General features: G+C 42.5%; 1 protein-coding gene across 1 annotated transcript in view; it reads left to right on the forward strand.

The window, feature by feature from the left end:
- The first annotated feature begins 2,123 nt into the window (after nt 1-2,123).
- The window catches only part of CHSY3 (chondroitin sulfate synthase 3), a 140,265-nt gene continuing 122,361 nt past the window's right edge, over nt 2,124-20,027 (forward strand). Inside the window, 6 exon segments of the mRNA XM_039567045.1 lie at nt 2,124-2,508; nt 2,510-2,558; nt 2,560-2,730; nt 2,732-2,887; nt 2,889-3,060; nt 4,693-4,976. Coding sequence (XP_039422979.1) covers nt 2,342-2,508; nt 2,510-2,558; nt 2,560-2,730; nt 2,732-2,887; nt 2,889-3,060; nt 4,693-4,976 — 999 coding nt within the window. The 5' untranslated portion in view covers nt 2,124-2,341.

A 20,027-nucleotide genomic window follows, 5' to 3' on the forward strand; every position in this document is an offset into this window, starting at 1 on the left:
TGAACTAAAAATATAATGCAGATAGATACACACTAAAAATATAATGCAGATAAAGATTCAATTTCCTTATGAATTATTTTGATAACACATCACACCTTGGGGTCCGTTTTCAACTCCAAAGTGTGCAAAGGGTTTATGGTCACCTCTCATGGGTTTACCTGCTCTTTTTGTGACAAAAATAAGAGCTGTCAGATCTGAGGAGCTGGTGCAGCTGACACAGACTGGAGTCATTTCAGTATATGCAAAAGCATGGAGGCGGCTTGGTGTCATACATTGCACCTCTGCAACCCCAGAGTACTTAAGCTGTCTGAAAATTTAGGACACCATTATGATAGGGCTGTGTAGGTCTCAAGGAGCCCTTTCTACCGGACATGACTCACCAGGGCCCAGCAACTCCCAGCTGTGTGCAAGGAGCTGGGGGGAAGGGATGGGAGATAGTATTTTTAAATGCAAGCCTCACATGGAAAGCTGAGATGCTCATAATACTGGTAATTCCCAATGCCGTTGTAAAAGCTTTCTGGAGGACATCCTTTCCACTTAGCTTGTCTGTTAGTAGCTTGGAGAAGACAGACCCAGGATCTGCCACCTTGCCACAACATTTCAGGTGGTGTTCATATGCCCGGACACAATGCTTGGGATGTTTTTAGTGGTGACAGCTGGTATGAATACCTAGTGCCTTACTGATTGGTGTTATAAATGTGCCAGCCTGTGTGCACATGGAGAGGAAATTAATGATGGAGTGCTTTGAAAGGGCACTCAGTCCTGGGGAAGCCATAGGGTATGCTTCCTGAGCCTGATGCTTCCACATCCCAAAAACACAAAGAGCACACAGCCTGCTCACTGCATGTGGCGGAGTCACATGGAAAAACTACAAATTACTTCAGTAAGTGGCCTCTTCACAGCTAAAGACTATGCAGAGTAAACTTGCTTTGTTAGGTGGGTAAAGCAGTATCTGTCTTTTTCCAAAAAGGCTTGAAATTTTTCTCTCACTGTTCCCATACTTTTACTAACATCACAGAATACCAGCCTCCATACTCCTCCTCCCACCTTGGCACGTGTCTGACAACTGATAAAGTCACAAGAAGTGATAAACAACGCCACAGATTAGCTATAAAAATGGGTGGTTTACCTGAAAACTATTAAATATACGTATTTGCTACTGGATCTGTTGTATCAATATATTTCAGTGAAACAACAAATGGATGTGAGGAGCAATTTTTGGCTTTTGCTGGAGATAGACATCTTGCACAATTAAATAAGAGATGCATGTAAATGTGGAGAATATGCAGGCAACCTTAAACTTCAGAATTAAAACTGTCCCTGTAGGCACAGTGTCCTGAACATTTAATTACTGCTGTCAGTCATCCTGGGCTGTGGACAGTGCCATTACCCAGAGGTCAGGAGAATGAGGAAGCAATGCTCCAGCATCTTGGAGCTCATGAGAACCAAAGCAAAATTAACAATACCAATAATACTAACACTACTAATACTGCAATATACTCAGGTCGTGGGAATCCACGCCACGGGAAAAGGCACGCTTTGCTGGGGAGTTGTCGAGGGCAGAAAGCAGAGTCCAGAGAGGGGGCAGCGGAGAGGGCTTCTCTCCTCCCGACACCACGCGCCGGACCTGCCTTCCACGACCACCCCTCCGGAGGAGACGACCGGGCGGGACGGTCCTGTCCGGCGCCCCGTGGCCGCCCTCGGATGATGCGGAGCCGTGGCCGCTGATGAGCCCCCAGCCTCGCCTGCTGTTCGACAGCGAGTTCAGGACGCACAGAGCAAAGCGAGCGTTGCCGGGGGCAGCCCCACCGGGCCGCACCCCTCCGCACCGCCGGGCGGGCGGCCCCGGCCCCAGCGGGCAGGAGGGTCGCCAGCGGGCGGCGGGGGCCGGTCCGGGTGCCGAGGCCGCAGCGCGGGGGATCCGCGAGAGGCATCTAAAAAAATCGCTTCCTTCCGGAGCGGCGGCGGCGGCCGCCACTTCTTCGGCGCAGCTCGGGCGCCGGCGGCGCCCTCCTGGGTGAGGCGCTCGGCAGCCGCGGAGGAAGGCAGCGGGCGCTGCGCGGGGGCCGGGGCGGAGGAGCCTGAGCGGTGGGAGGGGCGGGGAGGGACCAGCCGCCGCGGGGACAAGGTGCCAGCGGAGCGGAGGCGCCGCCGCTCGCGCTCCGCCGCCCTCCCGCCCGCAGAAGTTTGACTCGGGAGCAGCGGAGCCGCCCGGGCCGCCGCGGCGGGGCAGGGACCCGCGGCGGGAGACGCCACGCCTGAGGCCGCCGCGGGACGGGGGTCGCCTCCAGCGGGACGCCGGCGGCGGTAGCGTTGCTCCGGGAGCCGCCCCGCCCGCGACATGGCAGCGCGATCCCGGAGACCCTGGTTGAGCGTGGTGCTGGGGCTGGTGCTGGGTTTCACCGCCGCCTCCTGGCTCATCGCCCCTAGAGTGGCCGAGCTCAGCGAGAAGAAGCGGCGTGGCGCCAGCCTCTGCTCCTACTACAGCCGCGCGGCGGGGCCGGGGGCGGCCCGGGGCGCGGCGGCGGCGGGCGGGGCAGCAGGCGCCGCCGGAGGCAGCGGCGGGTGCTGGGCGGCACGAGTTTCAGGAGCAGCCCCTGGGAGCTGCCGCCGGCGGCGGCGGAGGGCACGGTCTCCAGCCCCGCTGCCGGCGGGGAAGGGGAGCCGGAGGAGGAGGACGAAGGCGGCGAGAAGCGGAGCGGCCGGCCTGGCGGCAGCCACAACGGGAGCGGGGGACTGGGGGGGCGGCCAGGGCTGCACCAAGCCCCGCAACTTCCTCTACGTGGGGGTGATGACGGCCCAGAAGTACCTGGGCAGTCGGGCGGTGGCGGCGCAGCGGACGTGGGCGCCCTCGGTGCCGGGCCGCGTGGAGTTCTTCTCCAGCCAGGGCTCCGCCGCGCCCCCCGGGGTGCCCCCCGCTGCCCGTCGTCGCCCTGCCAGGAGTGGACGACTCTTACCCGCCGCAAAAGAAGTCCTTCATGATGATTAAGTACATGCACGATCACTACCTGGACAAGTACGAGTGGTTCATGCGGGCGGACGACGACGTCTACATTAAAGGTGACCGGGGAGCATCCTGCCGGCGGGAGGCAGGGAGGAAGGGGAGCAGTGTCTGGGAGCCCGGCGGAGTCCCATGGTGGGTCCGGGGGAGATTCGGTTACCGCCTGGGGCGGGGAAAGCATGGGTACCTCGACCTGCCACCGCCCCGCCGGCGTTTGCTTCCAGCCCCGTTGTGCGGGGCATGGGCAGGCGCCCCATCCCTAAGGGAGCCCCGATGTGCCCGGGCCGGGCCGTCTCTGCGGAGTCCGCGACTCATTGGAGAGCCGAGACTGCGGGTTGGACCACGCCGGGCACGGTGAGCGGTCCCGGTGGTGCTGTCCCCGCCCTCGCTTCCCGTGGCGACCCACCCGGACGAGCCTCCGCCGTAGTCCGGCGGAGAGGGTCTGGTCCGACCCGGCGCAGCGGGCAGCGGGGCAGTGCCGGGACTCACCGCAGGGTGTCTGTCAGTCCCGCCTCGCCCCGGCCCCCCCGGGGGAGTCGGTGCGGGGCTTCTCGGGAGCGGTGCTGCTGTCACCGGTACCATCTCTCCCCCTGCCTCGACCCTAAGCTGGGCGAGCGCAGCCGCCGCGGGCTCCGAGTGAAGCTGCAGTTGAGTGCAGCGAGTATCTCCGGACAGCACCAGCCCTGATCCCGTGCGAGTTTCACAGCAGCGTTAGGACGTGATGTTCTGCAGCCTGGTTTCTTTTGGTCTGCACTTGAGGCTGGATTGTTCGTGCCGTGTCCCATGCTTAAGAAAGAGAAGCTGAAATTGTAAGCATAAGCCCAGGTTGTGAACTTGGTTGCTTACACTGTTGTACCTTCATTGTAGATGGCTGTACCCTTCCCTATTTGTCACTTAATTTTGAGTCGTTTAATAGGCTGCCTGCTCATCAGCTGTCATTCACCTGTCAAATACTTGCCCATGTACACACGTATATATGTACATATATTCATTTGCAGATGTAAAGTTGTGTTTTGTTTGAGCTCGTTTCGAAGTTGTACTGAACCTGTCTTAAACTGATTACCTAGTACCAAATTAGACTTATCTGTAAACTTCTAATTTCAAATAAATATCAGACAAAATTTCTTAAAATAGCTAGCTAAGGGGTTTGGAGGAAAACTGTGTAAACATGGTAGCACTGGAACTACTTTGAAATGAACAGGAGTTTTACTTTCTTTCCAAGGATTAGTCTGTAGTCAAACATGTTTTTCTTGGTTAATTTACATTTGCTCTGGTATTTTCAAAAATTAATCCTATTAAAATCTTAACTGGCCTTTCCCCTCCACTTCCTTTCCTCCCCAGTCTTGAACTATATTGTCCAAATTGTCCAACTTTAGAGACAGTTTTATACTAGCAAGTGAGTGCTTTCCATCCGTATTGTTTGAACAGAACAAAGTTTACTGTTAAAAGTTAAGTTTTGACCATATTCCAGCTTTTGGCTGGAAGGAAAATGTCATTGTAATGTTAATTTAAAAAAAAACCTGTTAACTTGTCCAAGGATGTTTTCGGTGAGGTGTGGGATATTGCTTTTGAAATTATTTCCTGTGACGGTCTCAGGTACCTGTTATATTTTTATAAAAGCCTGAAGTACAGGAAAAGAGATGGCTGGTAGAGTGGTCAGAGAAATAACAGTAATCTTGTCTTTTTGACAGGTGAAAAATTGGAGGAGTTTCTTCGCTCACTGAACAGCAGTAAACCTCTGTATTTGGGGCAGACTGGTCTGGGTAATATTGAAGAACTTGGAAAACTCGGGCTGGAGCCTGGAGAAAACTTCTGCATGGGAGGGCCGGGAATGATCTTCAGCCGGGAGGTTCTCCGGAGGATGGTCCCACATATAGGTGAATGCCTTCGAGAAATGTACACCACCCATGAGGATGTGGAGGTGGGCAGGTGTGTCCGCAGGTTTGGAGGAACTCAGTGCGTTTGGTCATATGAGGTAAGTGACAGGGCAGACTGTAGTATGCTATTTGTTTACATAGTTTCTCATCTTGCAAGGTAAGTAGCTATATCTGCAATCTCTCCACCTTAATTATCTTTCAATACTTGCATCAGAATGTGAACTACAGACTGTAAGGAAAAAAGAGAGGAAAATATTCACATTATATTGCTGTAACCACATTTATTTCTACTTCTGTCTTTCAGTTTTCATTGGTGACAATTACTGCAGACATGTTGTAAGCGTTGCTACGCTGTAATTTGTCTAGAGCATTACCTAGAGGGTTTCAATATAATCCTTGACTGGAAGCTGTTGTATTTGATATATATGTTCTGTTCAGGTCAGATCTTTTTAAGCAGATCTTTCTAAGGTGGGATAAGCACGTGGCATATCTGTTTGCTCTGCATCACAGTCTCTTAAAATACATTGTGACATTTGAAGAATTACCTGTATTTTCGTAATTACTCGGATGTATTTTATTCAAGTTCATTATTGATGAAAGCAGAAATAGGTGTTGTTTGGTTGGGGTTTTTTTGTACAGAAATGAAATTTGTTACACTGCCTTTCTATGAGACAACTTTAATAGTGTTTTTCTTAGTGTAGAACAGTTTAAAATGTATTAAGAACGCATGCAGTGTAACAAATTTTCCTATGCTGAAGTAATTTTAGGAACTCATTCAATGGTAGCATTTTCTAAAGTAGTAAGTATCTGTTGCAGTACCCAAAAAGTTTATCTGCAATTCCATAACTAAAATTCATGCTGGTTTCTCTGGGAATATTGTGGTTATTTGCAAGACTATCTTTGTAGATAAAAATAGACTGAGCATACAACTACGAGAAAGGGAAAAGGTTGATAGCTAATATGATGGATATTATTTCACTTATTTTGACCTGTTCTGTAGTATAAATATGTGCTTGCCCTTGTGGCACTCCCTCATTAATCAGGAAAAATCCATTTAAATGGGCCACAGAAAGAGGTTATGTGTTATTTAGTCTCAAGAAGTTAGAAAAAACAATTAATTTTGTGGAATAGCATTTTTCGGAATGGCCCAGGGAAAGGTGACCATTTATAAATGGGTTTGGTAGGCTACAGTGTATGTAAACAGGTGAAGAAGGAAAGAAAGTACTGCATACTTGGTGCTAGTTAGGTAGAAATCTTAGAGGGGCAAATCTTCTTCTTTACTTAAAATAGAAAGATGCTTTTTGTGACTGTTTCATTACGTGTTGTAAATGCCACTGCAAAGTAATACATCTGTTGCTCTGGTAGAGCAGGGAAGACATTTATGGTGCTGATGGAAATCGATGTCAGACTATGTAGGACTAGTTCTTAATCAGACATCCAAATTGCATGGTACATTGGCAGCCTAATCTTACAGTCTGATGTGTTTGGGCTGTGTCTGTACAAAGCTATTTTCCAATTCTTATTGGCATGTGATGCTTGCTGATCTGTATCAGGTGGCAGCATTATGGTTCCACCTTGAGAGTGGTATCTTGGAAAGAGTTTTGGCTTTGTTTTTATGGCTTGTCTTGGGGAGAAATCTGTGGAAGGGAAGAAAACTGATAATAGATAATATTGTCACTATGGTTAGAGTTTATTTTGATGTTGAATGTCAGGAAGTGTTGGCTCCAGGCACTGATCTTAAGGGGCATGGAGTGCAAAAATACAGTTTTGGAGACTGATTTATATGACTGCCCAGAAGCTCAGGTTTTCATGGTAGGATTGGGGCCTGAAAACAAACTTTTTGAAAAAAACTCATGTTTGTATGGGATCTGGAATAGAGTGACACCAGTCTTGGTTGTCAGTTGCTCTTGAAGGACCTACCTAATAAAGAATAGGTGAAGAAAAAATATGTTGGGCGTTGCAATAGTCCCGACTCATTTCTGACCAGTATTTCTGTCTGATTGTGAAGAATCTTTGACTCTGATGCCAGTGCGGAAGCTGCTTGGGAAAATACCGATGATTAAGACAAAGCTGCTTAGGATGTTATCCCAGCATTAAACCTATGTAGATGGGAAGGAGTGAAATAGGGTGTCTGGAAAGAGAAGCTGCATTTGTGCTTTGGCATAGTTTGTGCTGTGCAACAATGTGATACTCCACCTGAGCAGATCTGTGTGTTGCAGATCACTAGATTATTTGGTGACAAGGGTAATTTTTTTTTTCCCTGGGGCATTGAAGCTGTTTCTGTATGCTTTTTCATACCTGTGTTAGATCAGAAACACTGTGTGCTAGAAGGGGAATATTCCGTCAGATACATGTGCACAAAATCTAAGATTGGGGCCAGGACTTCCTGTATAGCCAGTTGCACTTCTGTCCTGAAGTCCTCTTGTTGTATGTAAGTATTAAACTGAGTCCTGTTGAGCTGCAAGATTATTATGAACTTAGTTGATTTTGGTAGGATGTATAATTTCTATTTTGTATGTGTTGCTAAAGACTAATATAAGCTGGAAACAATTATATTAAAATTCATAGGAGCTTTTTAGCTCCAGAAGAGCTGAATCAGTGTTGCGTCATTTTTTAACTAGATTTCTTTTTTAAGAACTGGATCGGAAAGTCAAAGAGTTGCTGAGAAAACCTGAAATGCTTGATCTTTGCTGGGTGGCTCGGCTGGTATGGTTAAGACTGGCTGCCTGTCAGAGTTCGTTCTGCTGCTACTTAGAGTTAGCCAGTAAGCATATGGTAGCTTATATGCATATCCTTGCTGACAAGAAGAGGGTTACAACTTCGGCTTTTTAAAAAAATTTTGTTGGTTTTTTTTTGGCAATTTTTTTGTTGCAAGAATGAATAAGAAAAGAAGTTTGTGAGCCTGCAGTGAGCCACTCTTACGTTTTGAGCTTTCTAGAGTTAAATTCTAGTTCTGCGAGATTTGAAGCCAGGTCTAAAGACTAGGTCTCCCACGTACCAAGTGACTCACAGCTGAGGTGATGAGCCTCTCTCTGTCTCTGCTGGTGGAGGTCCTCCACTATAAATAAAGAATTAGTCATTGGATTGCTGAGAGAGTGACTCTAATGACAGTGTTTTTAGGGTCCTTGTGAAAAATGGAGAACTGAAAGAGGAGGACACTTGGGTTGGTTTCTCTTGTTAGTTGCTGTCCTGTTCTGCCGTACTTGTGCAGCCCTGTGGTGAGCTGGAACAGGGGCAGGATCCACTTTGCTGAGCATGAGCATCAGGAGAAAAGAGGTGGTCACAGCCAGGAATAAAGGACCAGAAAGGTGTTAAAGTGCCATCTTGACAGCAGCTTACATTCAAACTGTCCGGAAGCAACAGCTGAACTGTAGCTTAAATCTAGTCCATTTCCTTTCTTCAGGAGAAAGTATCTGCTAGAAATGTATTTTGAATGGATCATTTTCTTTCTATAGAAGATCCACCCTTGTTCTTTTATAATTTTTAAATTGTTTTCATTTATCCTCCAGTTTTGATGATGCTGTAATGACTGCGCTATAGCAAACCTGACAAATTTGTCTAAAGCATCTCTGTAAAAAGTCTGTTAGTTTTTGTAAGGTCATAGTGCCTTCAGCTTCCCCAAATCAGAAACTAAAGATTAAAAGGGCTTTTTGATTTGTTTTCAGAATCCGTATTTCAAGCTATTACTCTCTTCCACTAATTTTAAAGCCTTCAAATGTTCTTCTTTTAAAGGAATGAAGAAATTGTCTTGATTGTAGTGAGTCATATGTGTTCTATTCTTTTGAAAACAGAAATATAGTTAACAACCTGAGATGCTGTGTACTTCCTTGTTTTGCTGTTTAAGAGGGACTTGAGTAAAGAGGACCATTTGAAATAAAGGGCTGATTGCTTTATCTCTCTCCCCTTCCCCCCTTTTTTTAAAATATATTTTCAGTTTCAGAAGACTGTTCTGTAATTTATAATCTGAGTTTTTAACAGATCAAATAGTGTAGTTCCACAAAATTACTAAATAAAATGCTGTGTATGAAATAAGTGGCTCTAACAATTAAAGCAGACATTGTCAGGGTGTAAATACTATCAGAGAATGTGATTTTTTAGAAAATGAAAAATGACTAATGCAGCATAAAGCATCTAAAGACAATTCATTGCTGTATTTGTAACATATATTCAGATGCTTGTAAAGCTTTTCTTTTTGTAGCCTTTTTCCCCTTCTTATGGATGAAAATCATATTGGATATCCTAAAGTAGAAGAGACCCATAAGGATTATCAAGTCCAGTGTTTGCTACGTTCACTTTAAAGTTAAAAACTACATTCCTCCAAAGCATCTCATACACTATTGATCCTTCGGTATTGCGTATGTTGATGTTGAAAGAAAATATTGTACTTTGTACATACAAGTAGTCCGCATAAATGATATATCTGTTTTTCCCATTGTTTTTTTCCCCCCTTTGTTTCCAAAGTTCAAGGACAACCGTAGAATACAGTCTCATTACTGACACATTTTTTTAGTAAAAAAGTTCTCTATTATCCTATTTGTTGTTGATTCCCAGTAGTTACAGTAAATACTGCAGTAAATGTCATGGGAAAATGCCTCTTTGGATCAAGCTGTGTACTCAGAAACGTTTCCTTTGCAGTGCATTGGTATTTTTACTGTCTCTGGTGGTACTGGAATCTTTGTAAACAATTTTTTATCTTCCTCTAAAAAGACTTATATTTTCTGTTTTAAATTTTCCTTCCTGATGTATTTTAATTTCCAATTTGAGGCTTTATCTCTCTCTTTGTTGAAGATCACTACTAAGCTTTGAGTTCAACCCTGGAACGAGTAGAGGCATTAGAGGTGTGTGTGCCTGTGATGATGATAAGATGGTATTTTGCTCATTTGGGTACAGGAATGATCAGTCTTGAAGCAGCAGGCAGTACCCACCCCCACTTAAGCTGTTTAATTTGGGCAGCATCTCTAGGTAGTTACATAAATGCAGCCACTAGTTTTAAAAAAACCCCATAAAAACGTAGAGTGAGCTATCAGTGATCCTGGAATAAAAATGCATAGAAGAGTGGACCCTTGCCATAGGGGTCTGTGTGGGTATATGATGAGAAATCAGATGGTCCTAGAAGCCTTAGAACTGTTTGCATAAATTTACATTTTCTGATACAGGATTGCCTGTGTTCTGTCTTAACTATTTGTTACTAATATCTATCCGATTAGTGATGTTAACTGTACTTATCAAACTTCTTTACTTTATGTGATTCTCACCTGATTAGAAAAGTGAGTTATATTTTCATAGTATTGTAGTGTAGTGTTTCTGTGTGTACATGATACAATTAAATGTAAATCATTAAATGCATACCCTATTGCTGTAACCATGGTGCTAAATTGGGTCATTACTCATGCCCTGTGTGGCTCTGTCTGGTCGTGCTTGAACTGCCTACCCTGACTGTGCTATGCAGACTTCCTGCTCTGTCTCTGGCTTTGTATGTAACCTCCTGTCATTCATTTGCTCTTTCACCCAGGATGTTTGGGGAGAGTGCCTGAGGGCACTGCTTGCCTTGGGTTCATTGACCCTGAGGGCTCCCTGTCTTCTTACCCCTTCTTGATCCTGCCATGATCAGCTTGGCTAGGAGGTTGAGGAACTTCATGGTGAGAAAGCAGAGTCATCCCTGGTACTTGCATGTTACAGAGTCATATGTGTTTCCTCATGTGGCTCAGCACAACAGCAAGAGTTGGAGATACTACGTTTTGGCATCTTTATTGTGAAGGATGGCATTGCCATAGCTACCATGAAGATGGGCAGAAGAACACACAGGCCCATGTCTGTGGTCCCTTGTATGAGGGCATCTGATCTGTGAAGCCAAGAGCTAAGAGCTTCTCACCTGGTTGAGTGCTAATGTCTCTTACATTTGTGTCTTGGTTTCCAGTTGAGCATCCTGTGTTTTCTGCTCTGCCTCGAGGAAATATTGCTTATGCCTTTTTGGAGTTTGACAGCTGTGTAATTCTGAGTTACCGTGTTGCTGAAAGACTCTGGGGCACATTTTCATGTCCCTGGTACGAAGAATGCATAGCTACACCTTTCTTCTAATGTGTTTTTTTTCTAACAGCAGCCCTTTGTGTGGAGGACCAAGTGGTCTGGCTATTAGCTTTTGAGTCAGTTGCAAATGTTTGAATATTCATAAAACAAGTATTTCAAAGCTTTTCCTCTTTAAGAATAAGCACTTGTTTGACTTACCAGAGGCTCCCACAGACAAGAAAAAAAGAAGTTCCTAAATTATTAGAAATGTATCTTTAGTTCTGCATATGGGTATCTTGAACCATGTCTCAACTTCTTCTCTGAATATTTAAAGCTAACCACGTTAGATTTTTCCCCTCATTTTGTTGGAAATATTTTCTCAAGACTTTTGTGCTATTGAATATATCTAGGTGGTACTTCCACAGATATCCAGTGCAGAAGTCTAGGTGTTCAAGTGTGTTTAAAAGAAGAGTGTTTGTCATGAGCCGATGCAACTGTGGCACAACTATTGTAAGAGACATCTCATTTAAACTCCTCAGATCATCAGTCTTTACAGTATTCTGTACAAGCAATTATTCCTGTACAAGCAATAAGCTTGATTTTTAAAATGAGAATAACAGATGAATAACTCTGCATTAGTGTCAGCAGTGGTTAGTTTTTGCTTTAAGTGAATTTGTGAAACAAAGTAAGATGAAACCCTGATGTTTACTTTTTTTTCTGAAATAGTTTTTCTGTAGTTTACCTTAAAATCAAGTAAATGTAACCACACAGGAAGGATTCGTTTCTATAGGTATTTCCAGAATTACCTGTGTTTTTAAAGCTTTGTCTTTCCTACAGGTTCTAAAACAGCTGTGTTTCACATGTGCAGATCTGATTGTGGTAATTGGTCATGCTTTGACTAACAGTTTTGTTAAATTGTCCTACTTCAGCCTTTCTGACGATGAGTGGTTTGTTGAAATGAAATAGTAGAGAGTTACTTGAAAGTGTGTTTAGTCTTCTCAAAGACACAGTCCACGAGCTGTTTCCTCCTGCTCCCTCCCAACCCCCAATGTAGATGAGTTTTGTTACTTGTTCTGGGCTGTTCTTTGTATCTCTTCTCACCCCAACTTAGAAAAATCTCCCAGAGATAACTTTTTCCTGACTTTGACTTTCTATCACATCTTTTGAGATCAAAAGACATACTTATACTGAAATAGACAGTGCTCACAAAAGAGAGAAGCTGGAAGTTGTAAACAGGGAGAGTTACAAAGATTATGTGAAATAAAAGCTAATTAAATGTACTCTTGATACCTAATGAAATACTACAGTAGGATATGTCTTTTTTTAGAAGAATAAGCTTTCTAGCTACTCTTCCAGTTTGTATCTTTCTTAGGAGTTTTCTTCAGGTAGAGAAACAGGCATAAAGTGTAGCTGGATCATTTGAAGTCTTCATGCTTTCTTTTACGGTTCTCATTACCGAAGCACTTGCCAGCTCTTTTCAGTTCTTATGTGAGAAGGCATATATTAACTCGTCATCAGTATATGCTGCTGTGCCATATTCTCTACAATATGTTTTTATTTAGTTAATTCACTGCATTGCATAACGTGATAGATTCGAAGAATACCTCTCGTATTAAAATTGTAGCAAGAAGCGCAAGCATTGAGGAGTTTATTCCATCAGACCGGTTCTGGGTACTGATTTAAGCTCAAGATGAGTGCCAGGTTGGTCACTTTTTTAGTACATATTTGGAACTGGGCAGCAAATAAATGTGTAGTTCCACCCCAGCTGCAATATTTTTAGCTTCTGGGTATTACTCTGAGTAGAGATTTTTGGCCTGCCTGTAAGAATTCTTTTAAAGCATTCATACACTTTTGAAAATAAAGAACATCTTGAACTAGAGGTATAATTTTAGGAAACTCTGGAGGAGGATAAGCAGTCTGGTAACTGGTACAGGCTTCTTGAATGCTGTTTTATGTATGATTTAGTCTTAAAATGAACCTAGGAAAGGAGTTAGCTTTTTTTCCCTAATGCAGTGCTTTTGAGATAAATTTCCATTATCTTTTATGTAGTGCTTTTGAGATACACTTTCAACACATTGGTTGAATTTTTACCTTTAGTAAAATGAACACTTTAAAATATATTTTAAAAAAGGCCTAAAATAAGTCTCCTGGAGTATGTTGGTTTTACCAGACTGTTGAATACTGAAAGCTAAAACCTGAGGTAGTGAGTGGACAGATTGTCTGTGTGGTTTTAATTTTTAGTTTGTGATATTTTATTTAGAAACTCGGAAGTATTCATTTTAATAATTTTAAAATAGGATGGTATGTTTTTTGTTTGTTTGGGTTGCGTTTTATTTGTGTGTATTTGTTACTTTGAAGGACTTTATACTTTCAGGAGTGCTTTAAAGTGTTTTGCAGTGCTTTTGAAACATTTGAGTCCCTAAACTGTTTTGCTTTTTCTAAAAAATTATTGTTATTTTTTACAAACATTCAAGGGCAAATTAACATCTGAAGGACAAAAATATGGTCACCAGGGACACTGCTTCTTTTGACTTCATTTGCTGGTATAAGAGAGGTGCTGGTTCATGGGGTCCTTTCTGTGTGCAGCATCTGTGAACGAGCTCCTCATGGTGTACAAACAAATACACTGCATACCAGTGCAGCATTTCTTTAGCAGTATATGTGGCTGCAATGCAGTGGAAATATATGCGGCCTTTGCTGCTACATGAGGCATACATTGTAAATCTGCATGCACAGAAATAGGCATGTGTGCCTATGGGTACGTTTAAAGCTTGTGCCTAGGTGATAACCAAGCTTCCAGGGGCATCAGTGAAAGTCCTTTGGAGAATAAGTTGTGCTTCTAAGTAGTTACTGCAATCTCTCTACTGTAAAGCTTAAGAATTTAGCTTTCAGTTGGTTTTTTTTAATTTATCTTTTTAGTTAAATCTGTGTCCTTCTGTTCTATATATATGTATTTTTTGCCTTCCATTTAGCATAGCTTTTTTTAGCTTTCCTTGAAAGCTTTTTCTTTACTGCTGCAGACTGTAGTACACCTATTACCATAATAGCTTTCCATCACGGAAAGGGCCCATCTTATGGACTTATCCTACTAGAATTGCACAAGTTCCTATTGTTGATCATGACAAAACACCATGACTTTTTATGTTTGGGGCAAAATTTTCTGAAGCCTGCCTCTCTTTTCTTAAGTTCCTAGCCGTGCTGTGGTGCTGGTGTGTGTGCTTGAAGGTGGCAACTCTATTGCAGGAGGGAGATGTAAAAGATGTACAGTCTTTTTTGGGCAGAGAACCTTGAGTGAACTAAGATCAGCCTTCTTTTTTCAGTATGGTTATCAACTAGCCCAGCCTGAGCTTCCTAACTCATGGCTGGGAAAATGTTTTGAACAGCAGTGGCTTTGTTATTTAAGCTGCGCTCCTCCTATGCACTCACTGCCCATATCTTGGATGGGTGGAGTCTTTAATGGGTAAAAAAACTGGATGGCTGGGCCTAGAGGGTTGTGGTGAATGGAGGTAAATCCACTTGGTGGCTGATCACTAGTGGTTCTCCAGGCCTTGATTTTGGTGCCAGTCCTGTTTAACATGTTTATTGATGGTCTGGACATGGGGATTGAGGGCACCCTCAGTAAATTTGTGGACAATACAAAACTGGGTGGGAATGTTGACCTGCTCAAGGGTAGGAAGGCTCTACAGAGACCTGGACAGACTCAATCAATGGGCCAAGGACAACTGCATGAGGCTTAATAAGGCAAAGTGCTGGGTCCTGCACTTCAGTCTCAGCAGACCCGTGCAGTGCTACAGGCCGGGCGAGGAGTGGGTCAAGAGCTGGTCGGCAAAAAGGGACTTGGGGGTGCTCACTGAGAGCCGGCTCAGTGTGAGCTGTGCCCAGCTGGCCAAGAGGGCCAAAGGCATCTTGGCCTGAGCCAAGAATAGTGTGGCCACCAGGACGAGGGAAGTGATCATCCTCCTGTACTTGGCATTGCTGAGGCTGCATCTCAAGTCCAGTTTTGGCCCCCTCACAGCTCCAGGACATTGAGGTGCTGGAGCTTGTCCAGTGAAGGTCAACAAGGCTCATGAGAGGACTAGAGAATGTATGTTATGAGGAGTGGCTGAGGTAACTTAGGGGTGATCCCATAGCTCTCTGCAGTTCCCTGAAAGGAGGCTGTAGTGAGGTGGGGGTCGGTCTCTTCTACTGTGCCTGCAGAAGAAATAGCCATCAGCTGATACAGGGGAGATTCAAATTAGATATTAGAAAAAAGTTGTCAGTGTTAGGGTGGTCAGGCATTGAAATAGGTTGTACTGGGAGATGGTGGAGTTGCTGTCCCTGGAGGCATTTAAAAGGTATCTGGATCTGCTGCTGAGTGATGTGGTTTGTGGGTTACAGTGGTAGTGCTGGGTTGATGGTTGGACTTATCTTGAAGGTCTCTTCCAGACTTGAAAATTCTTGAAGCAGGAGAGGGAAATACTGGAAGGAGGTGGGTTGGAATAACAGGCTGACTTGCCTTTGAGTTTGGCAAGTTAGAAAACAGCTACTATGAATCAGCTGCTTGTGACTGGTTTTCATCCACGCAAATAGGACTTCTTCCATGAGTTTTTGCCTGAAGATAGGATGCAGTGTTGATGTTCTGTGTGTGTGTGTAGACGTGTGTTTATACGTATGTGTGTGTGTAAGTATTTTTTTTTTATTATTAATATAATGCAGGGTATTGCCATTTGCCTTTTTTCTCTGCTTTGAGTAGCAAATAATCATAAAGACCATTAAATACTTGTCATTTAGTTTGTCACCAATTTTTTCAGGCAACTGGTTATTATTATAGCAATTGTTGTGCCTAGAACTCTCTGATAATGGAGGACGCTCATCCCCATGTAAGGATCCAGCATTAAAAGGTTATTATGTTTCTATTAATGTGCCAGTTATGTGCTATAGTATTCACTTACTGCCTGTGTTTTGCTAGTGTATTGAGGGGTGTGAAAGCACTTAATCATCCACATTGATCAGAATAGGATTTCTATTAGCTATGTATGGTGCTGTTAAAATGCTGATAAAATTTCATGAGTTTAGAAGGGGAAAAATCTAACTGAGGACATCAGAACAATCACATTAAAGTGTATTCATGAGTGTAGGAACAGTCAAATTTTTCATAGTTCTGAATGCTGGTGATACCTTCTTTTTTATATGAAAATATGCTTCAGAAGTTGCAATCCTGCAGGGTAAGTCCAGAACTGCAGGAGCTTCCTGGTCATGTCAATTCAAAAGAACTTTGTTGTTGCTAATTGGGATGTTTAGTTTAGTACTAAACTCATGATTTTAGTAAATAACTTCATTGTTAATTTTTCATTGCTTAACATCATTTGGGGATCTACTGCTTTCCTTGGAAATGGCCTTCAAAAAGATTTATTTGAAGGTTCTGTCATAAATCTGTGAAGTGGCCAACAAAAGCAAACTAGCTGATGTTTTTACTAGTTTTAATATCCTTGTTACCTTCAGTGTAGGTACACTCTGTATTATTTCTAACTTGAAATAAAATAAAATGTGATGCCCTGAGTTGGGGGAGGAAGAGGTTTGTTCTTTACTTGTTGACTTTTATTTAGTTGTTTCTGTTTTACCATAATTATATTAGTCAGTTTGGTCCAAGTAAGTCTTTCTCTGCAGAGTAGATACTAGCCTGTACAAATGAACTAACTGTTTGTCCTTGTTGTATCCATAATGACCATGTAGACAGGTAATAAAAATAGTTGTTGGGTCAAGTATTTCAGTTATATGGGAAAAGAAGCTTTAGTGACTAGTATAAAATGGAATCATAAAGATTTGCTCTGTTACTTTTATAAACAGTTCAAAGAAATTTTTTTTTGTTTTGTGGTATAATTATTACTTTTTATTCACTGGGGAAAAATACATGGTCGTGAGAGGTGTTAAGCAGAGTTTTTGCCATCTGTTAATCAGTACAGATAATAAACCAGCAGTGCTGTTATGTTTAACAGGTTGATATTTCCATTCATTCACAGACTCTGAGGAGGTATTTAAGATACCTTCCACACATCCCATCATTAGTTTTTATAAACACATTGAGCTCTGTCTAAAATACTAGGATTTTCCATTTTACTTGTCCTGTGCCTCTGGAATATTGTTGTATAAATGCAGTTTCCTTAATAGGTAGCATTGTAAACTTGTTTGAGGCAAATATGCAGCCATTTTTCCTTCTATGAGCTGTTATTATTTACTTTAGAAAGCTCTTTTTTTGTCCCTTTTATCTGTATTGATAAGGTACTACAGAGCTTTTATTTGGCAAGGTATAAGTATTCATGATCCTCTTGTTCCCTTAATCACCCTTCCTTGCATTTGCCTCAATCTCTTTATCAATTTATTTATTTTAAAAGATATGATCAGGATTAATTATGGTACTATGTGTGAGAACTTACCTGAACTTCTACAGTGATGTTCAGTGTTCAACCTTGCTACTGCAGCTCTGGGTTCCATTTATCATTTTTAAGGCTTTGTCACTCTGTAAATTCATCACCATTTTTCAGCTGGTTAGTATTGCCAGGTCAGTGTCATCTTTGGCCGTTTTCACCTACTGAACTTCTGACTGGCAGAACATTCCAGTTGTGTTAAAATTTGCTAGTATAGTAGTTACATTGTTTAATCCCATTGCTATTGGAAAACTGTGCCATCCTAAACATGATGTTGCAATATCAGCCAAAAATTGCCTTTTCTTGTGTAAAGGGAATGTTTCTGGTTCCCACAGTGACCTCCACAGCAAAAGCAGATGCTATGGTAGTATGAGAGGGAATGTGTAGTATTGTGTGATTGTGTCCCACGTGGAAAATGCCACAGTCATCGTGCCCAGTCTATTTGTACCTCCTAGCAGGCAAATGGTTAGTGAATAATAAAGGTTTCATGTCACAAAGAGCTAAGTCACATTATGTTACTTGTTGAGGGCTTTAATTCCAACTAATGGAAGCAGTGCAGTGCATCTTAGAAGAAAGTCAGCTTTTGGTTTTCCAACTTTATCCTCTGTCATTTGCCATTTTCTTTTTTGCTGTTCATTGTCAGTTAAATGACTGCAAATAAAAATGTACATGATCAGAAACCCCCAAAGGATTATCTTTGTACTCTGGACTTCCTTTTTCAAATCTGTTACGTGAATCTAAAGCTGAACATCAATGGAAGACAAACATACAGTTTCCCATTTTGCTCTGCACCCTTTGTAGCCTGAACAAATAACGAATGAATACTGGAGTCTGCTGGCAGAGTTGATGTTTCTGGTTGAAGCATGTTGACTGTGTAATACAGGTCCTTTTGTGCTATGAATTCACACTTAATTTAGAAAAAAAAAATCCTCTGTGTACTGTTCATGAATGCTTTAATTCATGAAGAATTGAAGTGGAAGACTCCAATTAACTGTTTATGGAAATAAAGCTTGAAGAAGTGTGTATGTAAATGTGTGCATACACTCACGCGTGTGTATGTTGGTATGTATATATATGGGAAAAATGCTAGAAGAGTGTGCCACTGCTTTTCAGTGTGACAGCTTGAGGTGATTTCCTTGAAATATCTACAATAATATAGAAACTTTTAAAAGACGTTTTTGGCTAGGTTGGCAGTCATGTTCTTGTGAAAACAAGACTTGCATAAATGCATGGATTTTTTCCAGTGTTGATGCTTCTTCAGTGCTTTTAAACTTCAGTAATAAGTAGTAAATATATGTGTGCTAAATCTTATGTGTGTCTGTATTCCTTAGGCAGTTTAGTTCATGCCTGTGTGTTCAGGTTGGCACCAGTCCTGCAACTGATACCAAACAAATGGCTCAGTCATTGCAATGTAGAAGCAGTCTGCTCCTGCCAACTCTGGCAGCTTTCTTGGAAGAGGGATGTCAACTTTTGCAGAACTTAGCTTTTCCTAAGTAAATAAATTAATGCAAGTTGTAGACCTAAAACTGCTTTTGGAGTCTGCTTGCAGTGATCTGTTACATGCTGATATATCCTTTGGTATGAAAAGATGTGATTTCAGTGCCTTTTTGGCATTCAAAGAATGAAAAGAGCCATAAAACTCTTGGGGAAGCTCTGAGGGCCCTTAGTACGTGCAGGCATTAAAGCTACTACCCATGAAAGGTGTTGAGAGCTGAGATGTCCACCTCTTTGTGGACAATCCTCTTTGCTCTGATAAAAATCACTGTCTTTTTATTATACAGTCCTTTACTTAGAGCTGTAGTGGAAAACATGTGGCTTGTAGGAGAGATGCAGCTCTTGGATTTTTCATAGTCTGCAGCAACTTTTTTGTGTTCTGCTTTTGGGTGACACAAAACCATGGAGGAGCAGGAAACTCACCAAAGTGAGTCATTTCTCCCCTAGGGAAAGTTTGTCTCCTCTCCTACCTTGCTGCACTTGCTCTCTGTATACATATCTTTAGCCTACTTTGTGGCAAGTCTCTTCAATTTAAAGTTTAATTAAATGTATGTCACATACTGAATGCAGTGACTTATTTTCTGCCATAAAATTGCCTGCTTGCTCAGAGTTTACATTCTGTTCCTCCTCTCTCTTACTATGCCTTTGCCCTTCGTGTTCTGTTGGTCTCGTTTGCAGTAAAATTTTCATTCTGACTATTGCCTCTGCTTTTGAAGTGACATGAAAGCCTATAAAACCATACAAAATTGCTCCGTGTTAACTGTGGAAGTGAAACTGTTTCAATAAAAGCTGAGATCTGTCTGTGAAAAGAAAAAAATCTTTCTAATGAAATAGATGTGCAAGGCAAACATATTAAAGGAATTATGTGGGCTGTTAATGTTTCCTTCAGTGGTTTGAACACACATAGAAAGGGGAGATGTCATTTTCAGTGCATGAAACATTAATCACTTTTGGAGGTTATTAAGGAGGAAGTATGTTTTTTCTGTAGTCTTTGAGCTTTTTTTTTCTTCCAAGGACCCAGAAAAGTTGCTTTTAAGTAAGCTGCTTGCTTAAATCAAGAAATATGTCCATAGTCACTTCTCAGCTATATTCTCTTCCTCAGATCTTCAGATATTTTAATTGATATATGTATTTTCTTAAGAATGCTGCCTCTGTAGTCTTAGGTTTCCTACCATTTTTTAAAGGTTTTTTACTTTTGTAGGAAGATGACAACTGGAAGGTACTTCTCTGTGGTTGGGTGGAGTT

This window comes from Corvus cornix, chromosome Z, assembly GCF_000738735.6.
Source record: "Corvus cornix cornix isolate S_Up_H32 chromosome Z, ASM73873v5, whole genome shotgun sequence".
In the NCBI taxonomy this organism is placed as follows: Eukaryota; Metazoa; Chordata; class Aves; order Passeriformes; family Corvidae; genus Corvus; species Corvus cornix.